Raw genomic sequence first — 27,879 nt, 5'->3', positions numbered from 1 at the left:
TAATATTAGGACTATGATTCATAGTTAGTCCAGTTTCAGAGGTTGACAACTGCTTGTTGGTAAACTGGACAGGAACTGTCATGGACAGAATGGTCAGAAAGTTTATGTTCTTACAACTGGCACATCTGGGCATTAGCCAGACAATCTTTGAACGAGTGATCAAAGCTGTCATAATAAGCACACACAGGTTGCCTTTTTAGGCATCTAGCAGCAGTATGCCATAACTAAGGCAGTGAAAACATTTAATTACCTGGACAAAATCCATGAGGCGATGTGAGGATCAACCTACTAAAATATGGGACAGCTTGTTGAGAATGGCTTTTATCCTGAGGGAAGTCTCAACCACCCAATTTGAATTATCCTCGGGATTGATACAGGTTGAATATCATATACAAATCTCACTTGTCAGCCTCTTCGAGATCCATATGCTCAGTCAAATTCTGGGATCCAATTTCATTTAGAAGCTCCTCTTTAGAAATATCTTTGTCCACATCAAGAATATGCAGGCTTAACCCCCTAATCCATGGCATCTCCAAGGTTAAGCCAGTTTCTTTAAGTCTACTGCAGTGTTGAATTTTCTCTCTTCAAATCAGCTTCAATAATCATGCCTGTCATTGATATTTTTTGCAGACCACAAACTTGAATGATCCCTACTTTCGGATGTATTGAAAATGGGATCATTTTCAATACATTTTCAAGGACTCAAAGAGCTGCTGCTGCTTTCTTTAGCCTTGATAATCAGCATGTTTTGTGGTTCCTGAGGAGGAACCTTGTTGGATTTCACCACAGCCGCATATGAAGATGGGGCACATTGTGGAGAGACTTGAGCAGTGATACCGAATGAGTGGTAAAGCACACATGGCTTTGAGTTTCACATTCTCAACTATCAGCATATATAAATATTTTCTAAGGTTTAATTTAGAAATCTTTTCTAAGTTTCTCCCCATCATGTGATCTTGAGGGAAGAATCTTTAGTAATCTTGCTAGTGTCACACAGCTACCACCAGATCTATATCATTGGAGATGACCACATGATGGATGAAAATCAAGAGTTGAAGATAATAAATCAGAAAGTTTTGTAAAGTCCACAACATAGATGTAAAAGGTGGGGGCAGAGAAACCTGACAATTTTTGAAATGAAATAATGCACTGAAATTTTGGTTTTATATTTAATGATCACTTGGATAGTACACATTTCATGCCGTTTTATTTTTTAAAGATCACATCAGTGAGATGTCTCCCATTATTTCTCACACACTGTTCCAGTCTACTTTAAAGATTTCTCATCAATCTGGATTATTTCTCCTGGAATTGCTGCAGCTTCGCCCCTTATTATTTGTTTTAATTCTTCAATGTTTATGGGTCTAGTGACACACATTTTACTCTTAAAGTAGCCCAGTGGTTTTTGACCTTTTTTTTTTTAACAATGGCACCCTTAAGTAATTTATTTTATTTTTTGGCACCCCTAACTCAATTTTCTGCCTGTTAGATCTGAATCTCTCTGAACATACATATCTAATATTAAAAAAATGTACCTTTTTTATAATGAAATAAATACTTAAATTAAAAAAAAAAAAAGTTTAAAACCCTACCTTTATCCCATCCCCATAATCCTAATTTTAAATCTCACTTGAAAATTGCCCCCCACTGAGAAACTAATAATTTCCATAATTTCTACTCAATTTACAAAACTGCAACTCTCAATATACATAAACAGAAGTATATTCTTTGATTTCCTACCTTTACTGTTCAGCAAAAACTATTAATTCACTCGAAAACAGCAAAAATGTACAATCACCTATCAATTTATGAAATTATGAGAGCAAAAAATGACAGCAGACACGTTTTATCTTGTTACGTGTTACAGCATTTGTCCAAAAATTCCCAAGTCAGCTCGGTGCCAGTGGCTAAAATGAATCAACACACGCAGAGATATAACTGACTGGTCAAGCTTACGTCATTAGCGTTACCAAGGTGATCCAAGGAGAAAATGAAACTGTAAACAACTTCCGTGGAAAACAAACAGTTGAGCATCATTACTTGTGAATACTATTTTGTATGGCTCTCACAACATTTTGCTTTACTGCTTTTCGTAATTGTTGTACGAAAGAATTGCAATGAATTGTTTTTGAAAAACAAAAATATCTTCTTTCCTTTCTTCAGAATGTATTGTATCTACTATCAAAAAAATCAAGGAAATTCATCTATTGGAAACCACAGTGGAAACGGAAGAAGGGGGGGGGGGGGGGGAAACTGTCGTAAAACTGATCACTACAATGCACATTTCATAAAAAAAAAAGTTCGCTTTATTGCAATTGTTTTTAGAGGACTATATCAGAACAGCAGTTTCATGGATATTTGATCTTACAAACTTTCAAGAAAATATTTCTATTCATAGCTGCGTTATAAACTTCGACGAAAACTGATGTCGAAGGAACTTCGCATGCATCTCACCTGGTGTGCAAAGGGGGGGGGGGAAATGCTCTCGAGTAACGGATTGTAAAAACAATCCGTTACTTCGATATTTCCTTGATATGCATTTGATACCATCAAAAAATTGAAGGAAAAATTGAATTTTCATTATCTCACACACAACTGAAAAATTCACCATAAAGCGTCATGTGTTTGGGTGCTTGAATTCCATTCTGAGCTGCCAACGTAATTTCACTTCCCTTGTGCTGACAGAGTAGCTGTTTGCTGAATGAAGGAAAACAGGGTTCATTTTCCTGAAAATTTTTTCCCCCCATTCACTTGGGGGGAAAAAACAGCTTAAGGGAGGGAGTTCACCTTTCTAGTCCAACCCTAAGAGAAAGAGACAGAGAGAAAGAAATAAAAATACTCTTTTGGTGCGGAAAGGCTAGGAGATTGTCAAAGGTCCAGAGCTGTAACTTTCATCACAGATGCTGAAGTTCTAGTAAGTCAGTTTCATCGCGGATTTGAAAGTTCTAAGTCTCAGTCTATTTCTTTATTGCATTCAGTTTCACAACAGTTGCTAAAGTTCTAATAAGTCAGCTTCATCGTTGGATGCCTAAGTTTGGATTAGTCTGATTTTTGTCTGGTGTGCATTCGATAAAAAAAAAAAAACAAAAAAACTTTGCTTTACTGTAATTGTTTTACGGAACAATATTTTGCAATAATCCCTCTGGAAATATTAGTGAGTCAACTGCATTATACGTTTCAAACATTGACGTATTCCTTATCCTTGATTGCAAATGACTACGGTTACTTTCCTTTGAGTGACCACGTTTTTGCCTTGTACAGATGTTTTATTATGGACACTTCCTTCCAGTCAGTAAAATCATCAGTAGTCGTCCTTTATTGTGCCTAAAGTAATTCGTAATGTTGGGGGAAACAGTTTTTGCTCCTAACTGAAGCAGCACTTTCCAATTTTCCCAACGTGGATTATCTGAACACAATGTACATTACGAGGACAGTAAAAGAGTTGATAATTGGTGCCATTGGTGGGCAGCATTCCGACTAAAAAATTTTCTGTTTATACTCCAGGATGACCACACTGTCAGAGATCCCGAAATAGAGAGAGAGAGAATACAAGAAACTGCACCGCATTTAGCAGTCACCGGCTTGATTGTGTGAAATTGCACTTTGCCTAAAACCACAGTAAAACAAGAAGTGATGGGGAGTAAATCTATTTTTCAGTGGAGTTTATCTTTTTATTGCAGCACAGAACAGCATTATGACCGTGGATAGTGAATTTATTTGGCTTCTGTACTAAAACAGAATTTCTCCCTTTGCGATGACATCAAAGCGTAACAAGCAAATATCTTCTAACAATACTTTTTGAGCAGCCCGTGATTCATAATCTGTTAGCTTTGTATTGTTAGAAAATATTGCAGTTTTGTGAACAATATACATTTCAAGAAACAATCCGTTATTCATAGTGGATGATTTTTTTTTTTTTTTTTTTTTCTTCTTCTTTTGCACACCAGTTTTCGAAGTTTATAACGCAGCAATAAATAGAAATATTTTCTTGAAATTTCGTTAGAAGATCAAAACCAGGAAACTGCTGTTCCGATATTGTTTACCAAAAACAATTATAAAGCAAATTTTTTTTTTTTTTTCTCAAATGCACATTGCAGTGTTATCAGTTTTACACCAGTTTTTCTCGTTTCCAAAAGATGTTCCCTGATTTTCTGTTCGTAGGTGCAATACACATTGAAGAAAGGAAATACGATCTTTTCGCCTTTCAAAAACAGTTGTTGCTACTGTTTCGCTTTATTGCTTCTTATATCAACTAACAGTAGCTCGCGTTTATCTTTTGTTTATTTTTCTTTCCTTTCCTTCCCGATGTAGCTGTATGTGATGCAAGAACAACCGTTGGTCTCTCTCGATGTAGCTGTACCGAGAAAGTTTGTGACGTGATCCAACCATTTTTCTCACACTTTGCTCCAAGTAAACAATTTCGCTCTCTAAACAAACTCCCGCTCCAAAACAAACAAACCAATCAAGTATCGTGTTTCATAAGCCCTAGGCTAATTAGGGTGGATTTAGAAAAATAACTGAAAAAGTGCATACTTGATGTCACATTTTTGTCATTTGCATGAAATTCAATAGAAATTTTTGAAAATTGAAGTGGGAAAATCGAAGAAAACAGTTCTGGCTTCACCTATAGCGAATTTCAGCTATGTCCATAGAGTAAAAATTATAGAATTTATTAGTTGACCTTTGAACTGGGCCCACTGAACCAGAGGAGATAAAAATACGGTTAAGTAACTTAAACCCAAATTACGTGTCACTCCTGGAATGTTGTTGTGGCGCCCTGGTTGAAAACCATTATGGTAGCTCTCACAGCTAGTAGTCACAAGCGGTTAAATCCAGAGAATGTGCTAGCCATGGAACATCATCGTTCTGCGAAATCACATGCCCTGGAAACATTTCACACAACACACTCGTCGTCCTCTTTGTATGAGTAGTTCCCCTATCTTGCTAGAATCATATGGTGTTAAGATAAATTCTGGCTCCACAAAATTTTGTAGCATTTCCACATAACGATCTGATGTAACCATACCACCTCCACTGTCTTTAAAGAAGGGCCTATAATTACAAATGATGCAACCCAACACCAGACAGTAACTCTCTCACTGTGAAGAGGATGATGGAACTGTTTTGGATTTTCAGCTGTCCAATAGCAAAAATTCTGTTTATTGACAAACTTGACAATTCAAGTTGTACCTCATCTGTCATAAGCAGAACACTTTGATATTGTCCTAGGTAAGAGCACCCTTTTGTTCCCTTCATCAAACTGTTGTCTTTCTCTGCACCTGTTCCAACAGATCTACATCCTTCCTAAAGTAAAGCCTCCAGACCTGTATAACTCAAGCAGCCTAACCATGCCCTTGTACAAATGGATGATCACTTCCTTATCATTGCAAGCAAAGTTTCTATATATCACTGACAAAACCCAATGAACTGTCTTGGCAGCATGCCTGCACTGCTCAGAGAATCTCTAAGAATTGTCTAACTACAGAATTACCCCCAGCTCTTTTTCATTTTCCACTACCCTGAGTGTAGTACTACACAGAGTTGATAAGTTACTCTGGAATCAATGTTACACATATGAAATACCTTACATCTGTCAATATTAAACTTCAATTGGCATTTCTCAGGCAATTGACCCAATTTTCCTAGATCTTGTTGCAGTAGCTTGCCGACTACTATTGTTAACCACCCTGAAAACCTTTGTATCTTCTGCAAACTTTGACATGAAGCCTGATATACCTTCATCAATATCATTAATAAATATAGAAAATAACAATGGACCCAGCATCAAACCCTGGGAGACTCCACTAATAACTTCAATCCCCAAAGAGCAGTGTCCATTGAGAACACAACTTGTCTTCTCCCATTCAACCATCCCTTTATCAATTATCCATAACAGTAACTTGTCCTTAATGACACTGCTTCAGTTTTGACAGTATCAAAAGCCATCCTGAAATTGAAGTATATGACATAAAAATTATTTTTTGCATCATAATAACCTATCAGATTGGTTAGACAAGACTGCTCCTTAACAAATCCATGCTGTGGCTACAGTATAATTGCATTCCTGTCCAGATGGTCCTGCATTACTTTTTTAACACCAGTGACTCCATTATTTTTCCTGGAACATATGTTAAGCTAACAGGTCTGTAATTATTCATGTCACATTTTGATCAATTGGTCCCAATACATAGTTGTTATTTGGTTTTTAGGAGCATTAGCAACTAAGGCCATATTGCTCCTAAGGCCATTTAGGAGCATTAACAACTAAGGCTATATAAGGGGATATGCGGTGGTCATTCCCTGACCTTTCCGCATCCTCCGTATTTAGTGGATCACGGGCTCGAACCCCGGTCTAATCAGGAAGCATGTGCTACGCACTGCTGCTCCTGCCCACCTGGCTACGGAGGCACCCCCGATGCATAGAGTTTAAAAATTGTCTGAGACCACTAATTCACCCTTATGAAAGCAAATACCTTTCCTTTTACCCTTGACAGTAGTTATGTCTTTAATTAAATTTCACATTAGTACACATTGATCACTGCTACCCGTTGGGTTTCTGACCTGCAGATTCGTAATTCATGTAGAATCATTGCTGATAACCAGATCAAGAGAACCACTTCCTCTTGTTACCTCTCTAACATGCTGCTATAGAAATCCAAAAAATCTACAAGTCTTGCTAATGTGAGTGACCAACCCACAAATTACAGTCATCATTTGGAAGGTTAAAATTCCCCATTATAAGACATTTTGATTTATTGGCCCAATATTGGGCCAGTAAATCAGAACGTCTTATAATGGGGAATTTTAACCTTCCAAGATGATGACTGTAATTTCTCTGTATGGCTGTTTTGTATACTCATCACAGTCATTAGGTCTATAACATACTCTCAATTTTATTTTCCCCGTGCTTATATCACACCAAACTGACTCAACATTGCACTGGTCATCCATATCAACTGGATGTACTGCCTTAGATTTAATATGCTTCTTAACTAAGAGCATAACCCCTACACCCTCCTGTCCTTCCTGTATACTCCCCATATTCAAACTTAGTATCACTCATGGTGTCACTCATGTCTCTACTAACCTTACAATGTCCATAGTTGATAACTAAATCAGTACTTCAAATTCATCGAATTTATTTACAACGCTCCTAGCATTAGTGTACGTGTACATGTTCTTACTCTTAGTTACCCTTAAACAGTCCATGTATTCATGGTTTACATGATGACCTATAGCAGGGCATGAAATCTCCAACACCATGCTTTCCAGGGGTCTGCATTCTCCAACAGAAGCAGTGCAAGAATCACCTTCACCTGCAGCTCTAGTTAATCTGTGTATTCCTCCAAGCTAGCAGTTTTCCGACCCACCTGTCATTGTTTTGATACCGTCAGCAAATATTCTTGCACCCCTTTTATTTAAGAGTATCCCATCCCTGTAAAAACAGTCTTTTCTGTTAACCAGCACAGACCACACTGAGAAAAATTCTTCCCCACGAGCCTTGCACATTCTCTCCAGGGCTGAATTGCTTGACAAGGCTCTCAACATTTACTCCCTCCTATCGCAACTGGGCAGAATTGCAGACACTTTCAAATTCAATTCTTAACTCAACTTTTTGCAAATGTGTACAACTATATCACCTGTTGTGCCCTTAAAAGATAATCTGCTCTACAACGTCATCTACTTTTGCCCCTGGAAGACATAGCCTGGTCCTATTTCACCTATCCTTCTTACACAACATATTTCCCATTTCCCTGACAACAGAATCACCAACAATAACCACCCCCTTGTGGGACCAGCACATTCTGCCCTTGGGGTAGGATCTGGAATTGAGTTGGGCAGCTGAGAGCTTGCTGGGTCCTATTTTAATTCTTTGAGAGCATTTACCCTACTCTTTGGAGGGACTTTTCTTTGTTCCTGATGATATAACAGACGAATATCCCTCGCAACCACTCCAAAACGGAAAATGCAAATACCTTGGGTGTTAACAGACTGATTGATGAAAAATATATCAAAATACTCCCCACAGCTTCGGGGACAAGAATATTATACTGAGATGGCACACAAAGAAAAAAGTTCAAGTGAAAAATGCTAAAAACTGGAATTACTGAGCAAAACAGACTTGGATGACGTCTCATGGAGCGATCGCCAATAAAGAAAATTTGGAAGAGCTGGATAGCTATCCCCCAGTCCCCCCTTAGAAACAAAAGGGCAAGGAAGGGGAAAAAAATCAGCCTAGAAAAAAAGAAAATGAGAAGGAAAATGCACAACCTGACCTGCAAAAAAACCGAGGAAGAAAGAAAACTGGATGTCCTCAATGACATATCTGATCCTATTAAGCAGATAAAAGAAGTTAAATTATACTTGGAAGACATTATGCATAAGCAGACCAACAGGATTACATCTGCCATAAGACGACAGATTGTGAACTGTTGGTCTATATTGGAACAAAGACTAATAGAGCTCAACACTGAGAACAGCATATTAAAATCAAAGATTGAAACTCTAACAGAGGAAAAAGACAGTTATAAGAATACGAATAAGATTATGAGTACACTTAGTTATTCCCAGGTAGCAAGGGCCAATAGAAATGAGACTACCCAACCCAAACCAAGGAAGTAACAAAAACTAAAGAGTCGAACATCATAATTTTAAAAGCTAAGACTGACTCTACTCTTAAAACAAGTGAAGCTGTGAAGGACACAGTAATGACTAAACTTAAACCTCACTTAAAAGAAGTGAAGGTAAATACAATGAGAAAAATAAGAAATAATGGAGTACTGAGAGAGGTGGCTAACAAGGAAGATATCCACAAGATAGTCCCACCCAGACATCCACAAACTAGGCCTGGAGCCTTAAAAACCTAAAAGGAGAAATCCCAATATAATATTTGATATAGTAGAGTCTATCCCTGAACGAGAACTCATGGCCAATTTGTATTACAATAACTTCAAAGAAATCATGACAATCAATGAATTTGCAAACAAATTTCAGTTAAAAATAGGGACAAAAAAGCAGAAAGAATGGCTGACTAAATGTTATAGTTGAAGCTACACCAAGAATTTGGAATACATTAAAAGGATAGAGGATCTATGCTGGCTGGACCAGCCATAGATTCAGGAGCAATTCCCTGTCCAAAAATGCTTTCATTGCCACAAGTATGGTCATACTACAAGGAATTGCTGTCAGAAAACTCCAGTCTGTGGTCACTGTGCAGTCACTGGCCATAACTTTAAAAATTTCAGCAACACAGTAATGAACGAACACACAAACCAGCAGCCAAAGTACCACAGGTATTTGGACTCATCCAACCAGCACACTTGTTTCCAGTCCTCCAGTGTTCAACCAGTGCATTGGTGACACCACAGCATTTGCCATCGCCGATGATCAGCAGTGAGGAAAGGGTGTCTCTTGGGTCATCTGCTATGGAACCCTATACATCTGAGTGTGTAGGACATCATTTGGGATATTCCCCAAATGGCAGTTTGGGGCATTCTTGCATTCCCCATATTGTATTGCAATGTCAACTCTTGCACAATGACCTGCTGTTAAGTCTGTACAAGGTGCTGCACCCCATGCTCAACACAAACATCCACCCTGTGTAATCCATTACAGTTCTGTCAGCAGAAGATGATTTGACCTGTTGGATACCATTCTTTGTACACCTTAACCATACTGGGTCATGAGCAACTGATAAGACATGCCATTTCCAATATGGAAGCACCAGATGCATAAGCTCCTACAATCATTCCCTTTTAAAATTCCTTGATATCTTTACTGCATCCCATAACTGTTACCTCATCGCTTTGCCTTGCATGACCAGATGCATATTACCACTGCTATAGCATATGAAGCTGTTTGGCTTTTTATATTGTGAGCTATGTGGCATAGTCTATTATGGATAGGGTGGTCATTTGTTTATTTGGTTTTTTTTTTTTTTTTTTTTAGGAGCATTAGCAACTAAGGCCATATTGCTCCGGGATATGCGGTGGTCATTCCCTGAATGACCTTTCCGCATCCTCCGTATTTGGTGGTGACGGGCTCGAACCCCGGTCTAATCAAGAAGCGTGTGCTACGCACTGCTGCTCCTTCCCACCTGGCTACGGAGGCGCCAGGGTGGTCATAATTCAGCGATCATTAAATATAGTTAATCCCCTTTTCAACTTTAGCAACCAGTCCCAATGTCATGCTCCTTGAACTTATTCAAAAGATATTCATATGGGGCTATGCCAAAAGCCTTTCTAAAATCTATATCAACTGGATTACCTGCATCCAGTTGCTTTTGTGACCACAATAGGTTCAAGACAGACTGAAAATGTCTAAGAAGTCCTAAATCAAATAACAAAAAGAAATAAGTAGAGTTGGTTACATGTCTCATTTGTTTTCATTTTGGGATGTTTCAATATGCAAAAACCTTGAATTCCTTAAAAACCTGATCCCACCCTTTACTTCCTGCCGAGAAGTTATCTCTAGTCAATATTTCAGTAGTCCTTTAGCTTTAGTGCTGTACAGTTATATTTTAATGTTCTCCAAGTGGTTTTTTTTTTTTTTTTTTTTTTTTTTTTGAAGAGTGCACTTTTGTACATCCATATATTAAAATAAAAAAAGGGTTGTTCATCTACTGGAAGGAAAAAGAAAAGAAGAAAAAAAAAAAAAAATTTTCCACTCATCAGTAAACATGAAAAAGTTGCCGAAATGTTAACATTCATGAATTGCTACTTGTCTACATGGGACAATAATGCAATGCCTCTCTCTGAGAAGATGTTACTGTGCTAGCTATTTTAAACAGTACCGATTTTGTTAATACCTCACATTCACCTGTCAGAGTGCAAATGTGAGGTCACATTATAATATCGCAATATTCTGCATTTAAAGAGTGACTTATAGCATGTGAAGCATTTGCTTATGGCATGCAGTATCAATCAAATAGTTCCAATAATTATGAGTATAAGGTCATTGGCACTTTATGATTCTTTAAAGGATTAGACTATATGAAAGTATATTAATATATTATTTTAATGTTCATATTCTTCACAGCATATATTTTTAATTTATAATTTTTCTTTATCAATATAAAAGAAAAAATTATAAACGAATGTAAATTCTTTAAAATCTAATACCATGAAGGTGTGAGAGGTAATGATTTTAGAGAGATATACCCAACACCTGAGAAGTTTTAGAGAAACACATTTCAACAATTTGTTAAATGTTTTTTTTTTTTTTTTTTTTTTTTGTAGTTGTTGGCACAGAGGCTTCTGTGGCCATAATCTACCTCCCAGAGTTTTTGCAGTACTTTGATCCAAGACCGAGGTGGGAATCGAACCCGCGACCTTTGGGTTGCCAGGCAGGCAGTTTACCCACCCGGCTAGCCCAGTCGGCTTTGTTAAATGTAAACAAATGTCAATAAACAAACTCACAATAAATGTGTGCAGTAATGGATAATCAATTTTAAATGCATACCTAGTACAGTGTATCCAGATATGTATTTATAGAATATCAATGAAAGTGCTTCAAAGAAAAAACATTTTTGTGCTGGTGCATAAAAAAAAAAAACTATTCTTAAGAAATAATTATAGATATGTGTAATCTTCTTGGTAGTGTGCAATTAAAGCTATTGTGTGTGTGGGTGCATCAATAGCTTGCCAATTTAATCAAGCCTACAAAAGTTTGATTAATCATACATTTTTTGAGCTGTGTTCAAACTGGTCATTTCTTTCTCTGTTCATTCATCTCGGCTGTTCTAAAATGACGTCAAACTGGTGACTGTCTCACATAAGTGCTGTATGACCACAGCTATAATTTGCAAGAGCTGTTTGGGTTAAGTTATGGAATAATTGAGAGTGCTAAAAGAGGAAAATATTGTTTACTTAATATTTCTTGATTTATTTTTTATAAAATGTGCTGGATTTTAAAGAATTTAAGATTGTAAAGTGTCAAATTTACAGTTGCCTGTAATTTATTTCAAAGCATACATTGAGATCAATTATTTCAAAGGTTTATAAGGTTACAGCCAATTTAAAATACAGTGGATTCCAGTTATTTGGGCCACAGGTTAATCGGGGCAGCCGTTTATTTGGGGCAAATCTTAAAAAACAGAACCCAATCGAGAAAATAGCCAGGGTTTACTTCGCTTAATTGGGACAAAATGCCGTTTAATCGGGGCAGGAGGCCGCAGCACTGAAGATCGCCCTACGATTGTCTGGAGGTCACAACCATAAAACAATTAGCGGTCACCTGTTTATTGGGCTTTTCTGTTAGTGCAATCTATCATAAACGGATAGTAAACTCAATCTTACTGAATTTGCGATAATACCAACAGCTGGAATTCTGTGGGTTATTATGGTAAAATGTGTTTACACTTCCATGTAATCTTCAATCATATAAAAAAATTAATTTTCAGATCTTTTCTTCATTCCTTTTTAAAGCTTTGTAACTCGTTACTCCGTTCTGACTTGCGCGTATCGTGTTACTTGCAATTTGTGTGTGCCGTGTCCCTTGTTATTGATTGCTTATCTTGTTACTGTTTTAAATTTTAACCCCCACCCCACAAATGTCAGTGAACAGAAATGTCAACTAGTTAGTTAGTTATGTACATATTACAGTACATATTAATTATTCCAATTATCACGTATATTCTACCAATTTTGCAGTATCATTTAATTTTTTAATTGGTAAGGTAATAAAGGGTAAATTTGTGCTTAATATATCTTTGCTTTTATAGCCTGTGGATAATATTCCTCCTATTTTGGCTAATTAGAATCGCTGTTTAATAGAATTAAAATTCAATTCACAAACGTGATCACAATGACCACCGCTTACTACACAGCGTATAGTGAACGGTACTTTACTATGGTGACTCCATCGTAACGTGATTTGATTGTACACTGAAACAATTTATTTCCCATAGACATAAGGTTACGTTCTCAACAATGAAATTAGTTAGCTAATTAGTTTATGTTCAAACAATGATTGATTTCTCAATAGAAATGAAAACATAGCCTGTAAAATCAAGCAAATTATAATAATAGAGAAATTATTTACGACTTACAAATGTTAAAGAATGTTTATTCTTCATCATCATCGACTAAATGCACACTCGTTGATCACTCATTATTGGCTTGGCACTCGTTGGTTTGTTGCACAAGGAGTCGTCTTCTTCAGAAATGCTTCAAGCGGCGTTTATTTCCAAGATAATCTTCTCTTTTAATTATAAATTTCACGATTGCATGCATAAGCATTTTTTTTAACGGCACACACAAATTGAAACTAACACGATTTGCGTGAAGTAACAAGTTTACTCCACGCGAATCGTGTTAGTTTAAAAGGAATGAAGAGAAGATTCTGAAAATTTATTTATGTTTTTTATATGATTGAAGATTTCAGTAAAGGGGAAACACATTTCACCATAATAAAGTAAAAAACCACACAATTCTAGTTATCGGTATGGGGGGCGGGTACATTGTATTTTTAACTATTTACGTAAAACTTCGGATAATTGGGGCAGCCGCTTAATCGGGCCAAAATGCACTAGTCCTGATGTGTCCCAATTAACCAGAATCGACTGTATTTAAAATGGAAGAGAAGGGCAAATCCCATGAAGAAAGAAAATGTTACTAGCCATAAAAAAAAAAAAAAAAAAAAAAAAAAATGAAGATGAAGATGGCAGTGGTTGAAGCAACAGTTAGAACTCTGAAGCATACAAACATTTAAAATGTGGAATGCTTGAGCAAAATAAAGTCAGTCAAGTAAATGAACAATGCTATACAAAACAAAATCCTTTGAACAATCCAATATAAGAGAAGCAAACAGAGCCAGAAATTCTAATTAAATAGAATTAAGTAAATAGAAATTGAGACAAGCCCAAAATTCCGAAGAACCAAACACCGAACTGCATAACTATGGTCCAATGAGAACTATTCACAAGATTTAGCAACTCTAGAAACTTTTTCAAGGAAAGATCAAAAACAAAGGTCAACAGGTATTGCTGCCAAGGCAAATTAAAATTGAAAAGAATCATTTCCAGACATTCTTCATGAACTCACAAAAATTTCACAGAAAAACAAAACAGAAATGACTGACCTCTCACTATGAATACAACAGCACATAGTTTAAAAAACAGGTCCATTATAGGGTGAATTTACATACAAATTTTTCCCATCATTATATGACAGATAATATACTAGTACTTTTATAAACAAATTTCTTTTACTACTTTGTATGATTGCACATAGAGAAACATAAAGAAAGCAAACGTATTACTTAAATACTTACTTTTGGTTCCATTCCATTGTTTGCAGAGCGACCCCTTTTCCTTTCAGTGTTGTACTGTCGTCTCTTGTTTTGGATACTTAAGAGTAATGAGATAAAAGTATTTTTCAGTTCTTTTTCAAATTCCAGCTCATCTCTTAAAGCAAGTTCTTGAATAAGTGTCTCAGAATATTCCTGAATCATCCTTTCAAGTTCTAGGTAGACTTCATTTAACTGAGATGTCGTTAATGTCTTTAATTCTAGATGGGGAATAAAGAAATAAGGTTATTGTCTTTACTGCTCAAATATGAATTTGCACCAAATTAAAAACAAACACACACAAGTTGTAAAAATTTCTGGAAGCAGTTGATGATAACTGTATGGATGGGAATATGCTAACTGGATGTAGGACCAACACTTCCAAGCACTAAGCTACTAAAGAAGAATGCATAATAATGCAAATTACAGTAAACCCCCGCTATTGGGGGGGGGGGGGGGGTTATGTTCCTGAGAAATGCTGCGAATACCGAAAACACGAATACTGAGTTATGGCTCCCATAGTAATAAAGGGGTTCCGTTCCAAAGTATGAAATATATAAGAAAAACTAGTTTAAATTTTGTCTATGTATGTATTATATGTACCTTCATAATATGACTATGTATATAGACAGTACATAGTGAAATGCAAGCATATGGCATCGAAATGAAAATAAGAAACAATTTAATATTAAATGTAATATTTAATATTTATTAAAAATTTTAAACAAATCTTTCAATCCAGTGCCTTTATGCAATAGCTAAAAAACTTATCTCTCCAGTGCTATCACCAGTTTCGCTAAAGTGTTGATAAAGGAGTTTTGCCTTTTCACGAATGATGAGTGAACTTAACAGAATTTTATTTTGAGTTCGGTCTTCTATCCACAGATTTAAAGCCTTTTCCATATTTTCTAATTTAACTTCACGAGTTACAGAGCAAATTTTTGAAGCAATTAGCGTGTTTTCACGGACACTATGGCAGATTTTTTCTTCCGATTTCTTGATTGATCGTACCGTTGAATCATTGATTTTATAATGTTTTGCCACTAGAAATTTTATCTAATAACTCAATTCTATTCGCTAATGTCATCACCTTCTTTGATCTTTTCACATTTCCCTCGTTATTCGTATCCATATTTTTGTACGGGTTAGAAAGAACTTGTCCACAATAAAGTCACTTTCTTCTGTTAACACACTCGAAAAAGTCTGTTTTACACTGCAAAACGGTAGATTTATCACTTTTGTAAGCATATCAATTAAAAGCAAACGACAAAACCTTTCATGACAAGCGCATAACACACACTGAACAAGGATTAGCGAGAAACATCCACGCTTGCGATTTTGTCCCCTCTCCCCCCACCCACTAAGCACTGTTTTGACCGTGAAAGATAATTTTAGCCACACCCAGGTTTTTTTTATGGCGGAAAATGTTCAGCGCTTTAAAATTCACATTTTTTTAGGTTTCATTTTATATTAAATCAGCGACCGCGAATACAGATACCGGGAATTGCAGGGGTTTACTGTATACTGCCAATCGTGTCATTAAAGAACTACATGTTGACCTCAGCCTAATCCTCTCAGAGTACCACTCCAATGGGCATAAACCATGGATGTACTATTATTTAACAGTGCCGGGCCCACCAAGAACAATTACCCTGTCATTGCCTAAGCCCAAGACACATCTAGTAGATATAGGTAGTGGTAAGTAACTATCCTGGACCATAGTAGTTCTGAATGAACAAAAGGAATGATGTGACAATGAAACAACAAAGATAATACTGAGGGACAAGATACAGACCCAAACTCTCAATGACCAGATCCCAGACATCACAGTATGCATACCTTGCAAACAATATGAGCCATAAGAAGAAGATGAAGAAGGAGAGGAAGAGAAAGCGAAGTGAGCAGAAGAAGGAAGAAAGAGAAAAAGGAAAGAAAGAGGAGGAAAACCACCAATGAACGTGGCCAAACTACTGCACCTGTGCCAGCACACTACGGCAAAACAATGGGTGTTGGGTCACACAAGATTATGCCCAAGAGGAAGGAAGAGAAGAGAAAGAAGATGGAACATGGAAGAGTGGGGAGAAGGAAGTAAAGAAGAAATGGACACTGCCGTATCCTGATAGAACAATACCGTCCAGACTCCAGCCTTCCCACTCTTGGACAGGATTAAGCCCTGCAGGAGCTGGGGTACCACATCACATCCCCCACTCTTGGAGAGGATTAAGCCCTGTGAGAGTTTTTTTTTTTTTTTTTTAGGAAAGAAAACAATGCTAAAGTGTGGCCTGGCGATTCCCGGGGGGGATCTTCCCCGGGGAATTGCCCGGCAACACAGAGTCTACCAATAGGACTGACAGGCCTAGTCCGCGTCCTCATAAGTTTATAAATAGAAAGTAGATCCTGGCTGCCTCCACGTGGCTAGGGATGGGAGTGGGGGGCTGGGACACAACTCTGCCCGCAGCCCCTTACTGCTAAATGCCAGGTGCCGGCTAACACACAACGCAAACACAACACTACTGCACACCTAACTCAAAATTTCATCTATTAGATGCAAATTTTTTTTTTTTTTCTCTTCAAAATTCAAAAATTTAAAATTTTTTTTTTTTTTCTCCCAAAATTCAAATTTGAACCGACTTTGTTTCTTTTTTTTTTCAGCCGGCAATTGGCGAAAAATCCTAACAAACGGCGGATATAGGGGACACCCTGGAAGCCGCCATTAACTTACAAATACACTTTGAAACTTTGTATACTGCCAATCCAGAACAACAAGGGAAAGGAAAGCGGAAGAATATAAAGGTGGAAGTAAAGGCTGAAAGAATATAAAAATAAAACAGCACTGACATAAATACAGTTATGCTCAAATAAATACTGCCCAAATATGAATTTGCCCCAAATTAAAAACACACACCAGTTGTAAGAATCTCTGATAACTGTATGGGTGGGAATATGCTAACTGGATGTAGGACTAACACCTTCATTAAGCTTCTAAAGAAGAGTGTTAGTGAATGCATAATGATGCAAAAGAAATTATATTGCCAATCCAGAACAATAAGAGAAAGAAAAGCAGGTGTAAGAAAGAAAAATATAAAAAAGGCTGAAAGGATATAAAATGTAAATTATTTTATATATATACAAAGTATATATATAATAATTTAGCATTTTTTATATCATTTCAGCCTATATATATATATATATATATATATATATATATTTATGTTTAAAAACAAAATATCGACATAAATATAGTTACGTCATAATTGTATTTATGTCATGTTTATCCCGTGTGAATTTTGTGTAAATTTTGCTTTTATGTGATTAATATGTGGATAATATATAAGCAATTCCACTGTAAGGCCTGAGTTGAAAATTGATTGATAGAATATCAGTGCTGGGACAGATGCAAAGTAAAATAAAATAAAATGGAACATCATAGAAAATTTTGTCAGTGAGGCCACAACTATGATAATCCACAGGGACCATAACATTCTGTACATTTCATCCAATGGAAGCAGATCAAAAACGAAAAAAAAAAAGGAGGGGGGGCAGGGGAGAATGGTGATTTTGGAAAATGCACAGGCAAAAAAATGATTTCAACAATAGGACCACATGTTAATACATTAAGATATGAAATTAAAATGTATGTTGCAAATTAAATCGAACACTATGAATTATATTTAGCATAATAAAGCGTATGGGGAAAAAAAGAGAAGTGAATAACCAGTCAAATGACACAGTAGCATAAAACACAAGTGTGTGTGTGTACAAACATACATACATACATACATTCGAACTTCCCTATAACGAATTCGATAAATCCGGCGAAAAAATTCGTTATAGAGAAATTTCGTTATACAGAGAATATCTTTTTTATTAGAAATTGTTATCTAATTAGAAAAGGAAAACAAATCTACATTTATTTTTAATGTATTTTATTTCAAAAACACTTATTTAAATTACGTTTACACAATTTTCGCCAGTAAGTATCACAAATTAATAAAATCTGTAATTTTCGTTTGCACAGTACAATTAAAAAATTGTCCGATTCTCAAAGAAAACCTCACATTTGTTCAGAGCATTAAAAACATTATCAGGAACATTTTTCACAAAACTGTAGGCCCAAACGAACCATTTTAAAAGCGTTAATCATTTTTTCGCGAGTTGGCTTTTCTACGGGTTGTTCTGATGGGTCTTCAGCATCATCGTTAATTTCTTCGTGATCATGGTCGCGTCTAACACTGTTCAGCAGTATTACATCTTCATTTGGATGTTCTGCTATAATCTACATAAACATAACTATCCAGTGCTATTTGATTTTCAATGTTTCCAGACGATTCTAATAATGTCAAAGTTTTTCAGTTGTGAAAGGGGCAGTTCATCTTGTTCCTCCAGTCGTTGTTCGACTTCTGTATTCAATGCAAATCCCGCTTTTGAAAAACAATTTTGAATAGTGTATTCAGTGACATCGTTTGTCCCAACTTTTGCCAGTTCAGAGATGCAATCTCCAAGTTTCTATTTTCTCATAACACATTGACAATCTTCGTTATTATTCTCTTTTGATAATGAAATTTAATTTTTAATAATGCCCTGGTCCGTTGGCTGGAGTTTTGACGTTACGTTTGGTGGTAAAAACAACTTCGCACTTTTAAGTTTGGCAGAAATATTGGCAGGATGTGCCGGACAGTTGTCAGTTACCAACACAATTTTCCTTTTTTCTTTTGTTATACGCTTGTCTAGTTTTAATATCCATTCTTCAAAAATATCACTCGTCATCCATGCTTTTTTATTAAAGGTGTAGTCAACTTCCAAAGATTTTGTGCCTCTAAAACATCTTGGGTTTTTTGATATTCTGATGAATAAAAGTCTTAATTTTTCACTTCCTGTCATATTTGCTGCAACTAGCACAATGATTCTTTCTTTGCTTTGTTTTCAGCCAAAACATTTATCATCCTTAAAAGCAAGTGTTCTATTCGGTAAACATTTAAAGAATAAACCCATTTCGTCAGCATTAAAAAAAATCCTTGTGCTCATATTCTTCCAAAATCTTCTTTAAGGTATTGTTCCACCAACTGTTGCAATCTTCTTCGCTTACATTAACACTTTCTCCACAAATAACCTTTTGAACAATTCTGTGGCGCTTCTTAAATTTATCTAGCCACCCAGTGCTCGCATTAAATTCTGTATGTCCAAGGGACTGTGCAAATTTCAGAGCTTACTGCTTAATTATTAGGCCCGATATTGGGATATTCTTTTCATGCATCATTTGCACCCATTTTAGAACAGCTTTATCAACATCTTCGTATATACACAACTTAATTCACTCCTTGTCTGCTCCTCCTTCAATTGCATTTAAAATTGATTCTCGATTGTTTTAAAATCATAGATTTTAAAAAAATCATAGATTTATGGCAATCTGCTTGCAGATTGCCATATTTCTCCGCAACATCTTTTTTCTTAAAACCCTGGTCAATATCATAACAATCTTTGCTTTATCATTAATACTTAAACACATTCTCTTCGACACTGTTTTCGCAATTGTAAAAATTACTGGACTGCAGCTCTTGCCAATACATACACCAGAATCTTCGCTGCGCTGGCCATATAGTGAATTGTTAGTACAGGTATTGCCTACTCAATGACATTCGCTTGCTAATTCAACAGTATCACTCACTTTGAAGAAACATACGACTTTCTGAATTTCTTTTACTCTGCTTTCATTCATATATACCCGAAAGAAAATTTATGATTAACGTATGCTGTATGTTACTTTTCAGAAGAAAAAAAAAAAAAAAAAAAAGAAAAAAAAAAGAAAAAAAGAAAAAAAAAATACAAGAGCATATAGCCTATGTGATTGATGACGAACAAAATAAAAAAAAAAAAAATTCATGAAACCATCTACTGGGAGTCCAGTTAGACGAGAACAGACATATCATATAATGATTGACATGAAGGTCACATGGTACAACTGAGGTGAGAAGCGAATGTCACTCAGTAGGCGTTACTAAAAACCGACTATGGTAGCATTCTGTGTTGCCGCCGCAGCATGCTAAAGGTTTACTGCAGCGAATTTCGTTTTCCCGCGAGCCAACATCAATTTACAAATCTATCCTATTTATTGTAAAGTTTATGACCACTTTTAAGAAAACCCATTTGGTTTAATAACTGTAACAAAAATGAAACAAAGACTCTCCTACGGGCATCAAAGGCCATACGTGTTCACTAAAAGGATGATTATTTAATTCCAGATGCTAATGCGAAATTTTGGAGGGAAGGAGGCAGTATATTTGAGCGGCTGTTTAGCAGTAAATGCTTGAAAATCTTCAAAAATGCTTTTACTAATTTTTTTTAAAATTTAGTTATAGAGAAACTAACACTTTGTTATATGGGGTTAATTTTACATGTAATTTTGTTTCAAGGTGCAATGTTTTGGGAAAAAATTCGTAATACAGAGAAATTCATTAAATAGAAGTTCGTAATAGAGAAGTTCCACTGTATATATGTATATATGTAGATATATATATATATATATATATATAAATGGGGAAGAAAAAGTGACAAAATAAACAGTAAAGAAGGTGAAGAAAAAAAAAAGTAGAGGCAATATTGTTAACGATGACAGATTGTAGTACACTATGAAAAAAAAATTGCAATACTTGCAATTTTTGTAATCCTTGCCACTCAAAACTCTCAGCTGTTAAAAACTGTCACCAGAAAGCCACAGCACAGCACGAGATACTGTGGCTGTACAATTGCTCACAAGTCCCAATTGTCACATCAACTCAAGCCTAATCTATCAGCCATGTTATAACGCACAGAGTGGTAGCAATAGACATTTTGCAATGATAGCAAATTGGTTTGCTGGTTGTCTATGGTAGTGGTGTGCAAACTGTGGGGCACAACCAGAGGGGGTCATAGAAAATTTTAAATAAAATTAATTTTTGTGTACATAAAAGCTAAAAAACCTGTTGTTAAAAGTAATTTTTTCAATACTGTAGGTGCAGAGATCTTACTACTGAATCAAAGCCTGAGATATGAATGAACCCTACCCACTCTTTATTTTGTTAGGGTGGTTACAAGTCTGATGCAGGTGTTCTTACTTATTGTCTGCATTGGGAATACACCTTAATTTGCTCACTGGCTATGGACACACAGAAAGCAGCTGACTAGTGCGACTTCTCAGTATGTATTAATACTTCTCAGTACTGAAAAGTATTACTCAATTGCTGAATGGTAATCTCTTTAGCTTTGAATTTGTGCTTCCTACAGCACAAATTCTCAAATTGCCTAAAGGCCAGAGGTGCAAATATGCAGTGGCATTAAATATATGTTATACAGCAAGTCTGTTGCATACATGCTTTATTCTTCTTTGTAATTCGGAGCTTTCATGTCAACTTTGATGTGTTTTTCACTGCTACTTTTTATATAGCACGTTTCATTGTTATTATCATTTTTAAGGAGGAAAAAATACATATTTTACAATTGGGTAATAAGAACAAAACAGCTGAGGAGTGATGACAATAATGATGCTACAGATACTTCAGAAGCTAATAAGATAAGAAATATATCATGAAAATTTGGACACTGTTATTTCAAATGTAGTGCAACCACCAATTTCTGGTAGAGAACCATCATATTCCAAATCAAAAGGAATGAAAAAGAATAGGAAATATCAAGAGGAATTTTTGAAGTATGGCTTCACTTATAGTGTTGTTGATGATGAGCAACGTTTTGTGTGAATAATATGTTATGAAAAACTGGCCAATGAAAGCATGAAACCTATTATATTAAAAAGATACTTACATACGAAACACCCAGTGCTAATGAAAAAAATTGAATCCTTTTTTCAAAAAACACACCGACACCATACAAGGACTGAAATCTTTCGTGAAGAGACAGTAGTTTCTTGTAAAGCTTTAAAGGGCATCGTTGGACCTTGCTCAAAAATTGTGTCAGATACTGCTATGAGGGAGATATTTTGGAGGAATTTCTATTTTGCAAAGCTTTGGAAGGAAGAACCACAGGCAAGAAGATTTTTGATGTTATAAATATTTTCTTTCAAACAAATAATCTAATGTGGAACAACTGTGTTGTTATTTGTACTGATGGTGCAGCTACATAAACAGAAGAAAATAAAGATTTAAAAGGCAAAGTAAAGGAAATTGCTCCAAATATAGTTTTTAATCATTGCATTATACATAGGGAAGCATTAATAGTGAAGGCAATGCAAAGTGATTTGCACAAAATTTTGAAAGATGGAGTAAGTGTGATCAACTTTATTAAAAGTAGAAACTTAAATAGCAGACTTTTCACTATAATTTGTAATTAAATGGGATCCGCTTATGAAATGCTTCTTTTATATATGAAAGTGAGGTGGGTAGTGTTGCAACGTCTTTTTGACCTCAAACAATTTTTATTGTTTTTATCGGATAAAAATCAGAACATTGCTCAATTGTTTACAAATCAAAAATGGCTTGGAAAACTTAATGATTTAAATTTAAGTCTTCAAGGACAGGGAACAAATATATTAATACTCAGGGATAAAATAGAAGCTTAATCTTTGTAAAACTGAATTTGAATGTAATAATACTGAAATGTTCCCATGTTTTTCTGATTTTGTTAATAGCAATAATATTGACATATTACAATTTAGGGATATCAATGCCATCCACCTAACAATGCTAATTAATAATTTTTCCAAATGATTTAATGTATCTCAAAATAAAAAGTTGTACTGGATTCGTGATCCCTTTGCTTTTGAAATTTCTTCATGCCCCGAAATTACCATTCATCAAAAGGAAGAGCTTATCACCCTGTTATCTAATGAAGCAATAGGTGCTCATTTCAAGACTACAGCTTGTGAAAAATTTTGGCTTTCTCTTCAAGATGAGTAATCCAGAATTATTGAAAATGGTGATACTAACAATGCTACCTTTCAGGTCTACATATTTATGAGAAGTTGGTTTCTCAAAATTAACAGCTATAAAAACAAAACAGCATTCCAGACTTGATCCAAAAGATGACATGAGATTAGCAATTTCAAATATTATCTGTTATCCAGGCTCATCCTGGATAACCTCATTAATTCTCATTAATTGTATTGTTTTGTAATTGTTCATTTTTTATTGTTTAATCTTAATTGAAGAATAAGAATCTGATTTGATGTGCAAATTAAAAATAAATATTTTTATTCCTTTCTCAGTACTCGAATAAAATTTTCTACTACATAATTTATAAAATGCCATTTTTCTTCTCTAAAAATCTGGTCATCCTCCCTCGGGGTACACATTGAGGGGTTGCTTCAATTTTATGTTTAATTAAGGGGGTTGCAAGTGAAATAAGTTTGTGTACCACTGGTCTAGGGTTTTTATGGTGCATCAGCAACTAAAGCTATAGTGTGCCAAGTCAAAAAGGTATAAAATAGTACAAACAATTAATATATCACAAAAGAATACATACAGTAAACTGTTAGCAAAACATTTGAGCTAACAACACATTCAGATTGGATGTTTACGCACAGTACAGATGTCTTGCAGTGCCAAAAAAAAAAAAAAAAAAAAAAAAAAAAAGAGGCAAGTCATGTGATTACTATGTTTGTTTGTCATTTTGAAAGTGAATTCAGTACTAATATCATGGATTATACCGGTTTTACATTTATTTTAAATTAAAAAACCCCTCACTAAAGTTAATAAACTTCATGCAGAGAAGAAAAGAAGAACATTAAAGCTTAGTGACAAACTTGATATAATACAGAAAGTAGAATGGGGCTTAAGTAGCAATGTATTAATGGCAGAATATAACATTGGATCATCAACACCGTACGATATTAAACATTCAAAGCACAAACTTTTTAGAAATTACTGCACGTTCAGAACCTAACAATAAGATAGCTGATTATATACTAAAGCATGTTTATTTTTTTATGTTTACATATTACAGGATGTTTGTTTTTTTATGTTTATATATTACAGGATGTTTATGTTTTTATATGCAGTTAATATAATTGCATTCTTAATCACTATTTCTTATTTAGTTTATTTCTGCATTAAATATATTAAAAATAAAACTTGCTAGATAATGGAAAAATTGAAATAACTGCATCTTCACCCCAGAAGGTGCCATTATTCTGAAATTCTACTGTAATATACAATAATAATTAAATTATTAAACAATAACACACTAAATAAAAATTATATAAAATAATAGGATGTAAAAACTTGAATGTATCCGACACATCATCATCGTACAATAAAATCCGGGCATAGAATTTTATTGTACGATTGTCATTGTACAATAAAATCCGAGCCAAGTCATTGCTGTGATATGAACATGGCTAGGGTTCCAGAAAAAGAAATATCAAAGTTTCACTCTGAAAGAGAGGGTAGCATTTTCTTATACTGGACACCAAACTAATAAGTGCTTCTCATACCAGTAATTCACCAAATTACTGATATGAGAGTCAGTAATTCACGTAAAGAGTCACTATACAGCATGCACCTTTGGTACTGGTGGGATTTTATATGACCCAAGGCCAGTTCTATTGCGTGTACTCTGCAGTATATATACTGCATTCATATGCAATATAACTGCAGATAGTAAAACTACAAGACGGAAGTCACATATTCCAAGGAGGAAGATTTGCCTGGCTGACATGTATATATTATCCAAAGTAAAGTTTATATCTTGAACTAGCTCTTGAATCTTGATACTAAAGGGATGACTAACAGGTTTTTTTTTTTTTTTTTTCAATGAAAACCCCAAACACAAAAGGTATAAAATCTATAGTATTTAGTACTGTGCATGGGTTAAAGGAGATGGGGTGGGGGAGTGGATGCCGAAAACTTTGCTCTAGACTCTAAACACGGGTTTCACCACTTCAAGCCTCCAATAAGCAAAGTGGTGGTATCGCACTGGTCGATGAGAATCATATATACCACCTAGTGTTAGTATTAGTACTAGTATCAGCCTATTTTAAACCATATAGCTGAAACCTGGATAAGAATCAAAGTGATCAAAATTAGAATTTCAGTAATTAAGAGTTAAGAAAAATAAACAGAACTAAGAAATGAAAGTAATGTCAAGCTCACATTACAAATAAGGGAGAAAAAAAAAAGTAATTAGGTTAACAAATATCCAATCAAAGGTAAGAAGTAAAGCAAACGTAAGGTGATATGAGTATACAGAAGGGATGAAGGGATATTAGATAAAATACAGTTAGTCTCTAACTTACATAAGCCTGAGTTACATAACTTCGGACTTACATAAAATTTTATGAGTGAAGTCAAATTAAGGAACAAGTTTTTTTCGTTCTCATATCATACAAACTATGTTGGATAATAACCTGCGGCATAACTAGAATCTAGGTAAATAACTAGAGTTAACATTTCATTTTCTGCTTTAAAAATTCAGAAGAAATATTTGAGAACATGTATCTGAGACAGGAACTACGTCGAAGCACTTCAGAGAAACCCCCCACAATGTTCAAGCCATGTGGATTGTGTCCCATCAGCTATTTTCACTAGCCCTCCATCACTACATCCTTTCCTTCCGGATTGTAGAGTCAGTTCAATTTTGTTTGAGAGTGAAGTGGGACCTTTTGTTTGCATTTTGTATGTATTATTTGTTACATGTGGTGAAGTTGAAATTCACGTTGTCCTACCATTTTCAATGACTTCGCGTCAAACTATCTTTGTGTAGTGCGCACTTCGATCACACGTCGTAAGGTGTGACAGCATCTCTTGTAACTTAACCCTGTGAAGTTCTTTACAGAAAATTTCATTTTGGCAGTTGTCATAGTGCCACCTAAGAGAATAAGTGACAGAGGTACTAGTAAATCTATTAAGAAAACGAAAGCGATTGATTTGGATCAGAAAATTAAAATAATAAGGATGTATGAAAATAGTCAAACATTAACAAGTATCATGTGGAATTTAGATTTGCCAGTGTCAACAGTGACCACAATAATAAAGGACAAAAACAGAAAATGTGAAATGATGAAGGGATCGGCACCAATGAAGTCAACTATAATAACCAAGGCTAGAAAGGGACTAATAAGCGAGATGGAAAAGTTTCTTATTGTGTGGATGGAAGACCAGATCCAAAAACATATCCCCTTAAGCCTCTGCCTCATCAAAGCAAGGCTTGTGCCATTTTTGAGGACCTTAAGAAGCAGAGCGATGATACTGAAACCACCTTTGTTGTGAGTCATGGTTGGTTTGATAGGTTCTGTAAGAGAAGCAAATATCATAATGTTGCCAAAAGTGGTGAAGCAACAAGAACAGATGGCGAGGCAGCCAAAAAAATTGAAGGACAAATTGGATGAGATTATAAGAAGTGGTGGTTATTTGCTGCAACAAATATTTAATGTGGATGAGACAAGCCTTTCTTGGAGAAAAAAAAAAAAAACTTGTAGAACTTCTATTTCTATTGAAGAAAAGTTATGTCTGGGGTTAAAGCTGCCAAAGACAGGGTAATACTCTTAGTGGGGGGTGGGGTAACAAAGCAGGTTATAAACTTAAACCTTTATCACTCAGAAAATCCCACAGGAGTTTTAAGGGAATTGGCAAGAAATCACTTCCTGCACACTTCGGGTTTTAAGGCTTTGAATGGATTGAACAAGCCCATTGCTGATGGCATTCTTTGTCTTTCTTAGATTACACATGAGGGTGACAAATTCAAACTGAGAAAGGATAGTTGCAACATACATGTGTGGAAGTTTGCCTTTAGCTGGCAGATGGTTGATTGCAAGAGCAAACTTCCATCTGTTGTTATGGAAGTGGGTAGTTCGAATAAGTTCAAGGAAGAACTAGACAAATGATTGGATGGGTTGGGCAGGTGATGTGGGAGGGAATTTTCTTTTTTATTTTTTGGCTGATGTTGTATATGCTTACTTTCTTGGTCCTTGAGGTTGTCAAAGACATTCTCTCAGATAGGCCAGACAAGCTGTACTTGTTACCTGGGAGTCTAAAACGCTGATGGAACTAATATTCGGGTGACACTCAAATCAAGCGAACTCAATTTCAGCGAAGTCCGGACGGTCTGTCACAGCCAAATCCTCTGCTTGCACCTTCACAATGGTGGGACTGTTAGTAATCCTGGGTATAACCCCCATGCACAAATACACTGTGGGTGACCACCCAGGTGTGAACAAACGTTAGCAGGGCTTGAGGTGTGGTGCCCACACCACATGGAGGAATGCTGCCTCTGTGTTACCAGGCAATACTAGGTGGTAGATGACTCTCATCAATTGGTGCAATACCACCACTTTGCTTATTGGAGGCTTAAAGTGGTGGAACGCATGTTTACTCTCTAGAGCAGGGGTTGACGGCCAAACTTCTTTGACCATCGCCCCCCCCTCTATTTTACTATTACGTAATTATAATAGAACAAGCAAAAAAGACGCTTACGTGAGTTTTTAGATTTGTTTATTTATTTAGTTACATTTAGTTATTTAGTTACTAACGTTTGTTTATTTTATAGTTACAGTGTTTATTGTATGTATAATATAGTATATATTATTATATTTGCTTAACATCGAAGGGATACGTTTTTGTTTTTCACACCCTTCTTAACATTACATATTTGATAGGAGGGATAAATAAT

At 35.6% G+C, this 27,879-nt stretch overlaps 1 protein-coding gene across 1 annotated transcript in view; it reads right to left on the bottom strand.

The window, feature by feature from the left end:
* LOC150088395 (fasciculation and elongation protein zeta-2-like) overlaps positions 1-27,879 on the bottom strand; it is a 224,977-nt gene that overhangs the window by 68,632 nt on the left and 128,466 nt on the right. The window contains exon 6 of the mRNA XM_090369484.1: positions 14,272-14,507. Within this exon, the coding sequence (XP_090225610.1) occupies positions 14,272-14,507 (236 nt within the window). The remainder of the gene's footprint in view (positions 1-14,271; positions 14,508-27,879) is intronic.

Source organism: Mastigoproctus giganteus, chromosome 3 (genome assembly GCF_048544385.1).
Source record: "Mastigoproctus giganteus isolate SK-2022 chromosome 3, ASM4854438v1, whole genome shotgun sequence".
In the NCBI taxonomy this organism is placed as follows: domain Eukaryota; kingdom Metazoa; phylum Arthropoda; class Arachnida; order Uropygi; family Thelyphonidae; genus Mastigoproctus; species Mastigoproctus giganteus.
The sequence above is the reverse complement of the archived record's forward strand: the minus strand, read 5'-3'. Positions and strand labels throughout refer to the sequence as shown.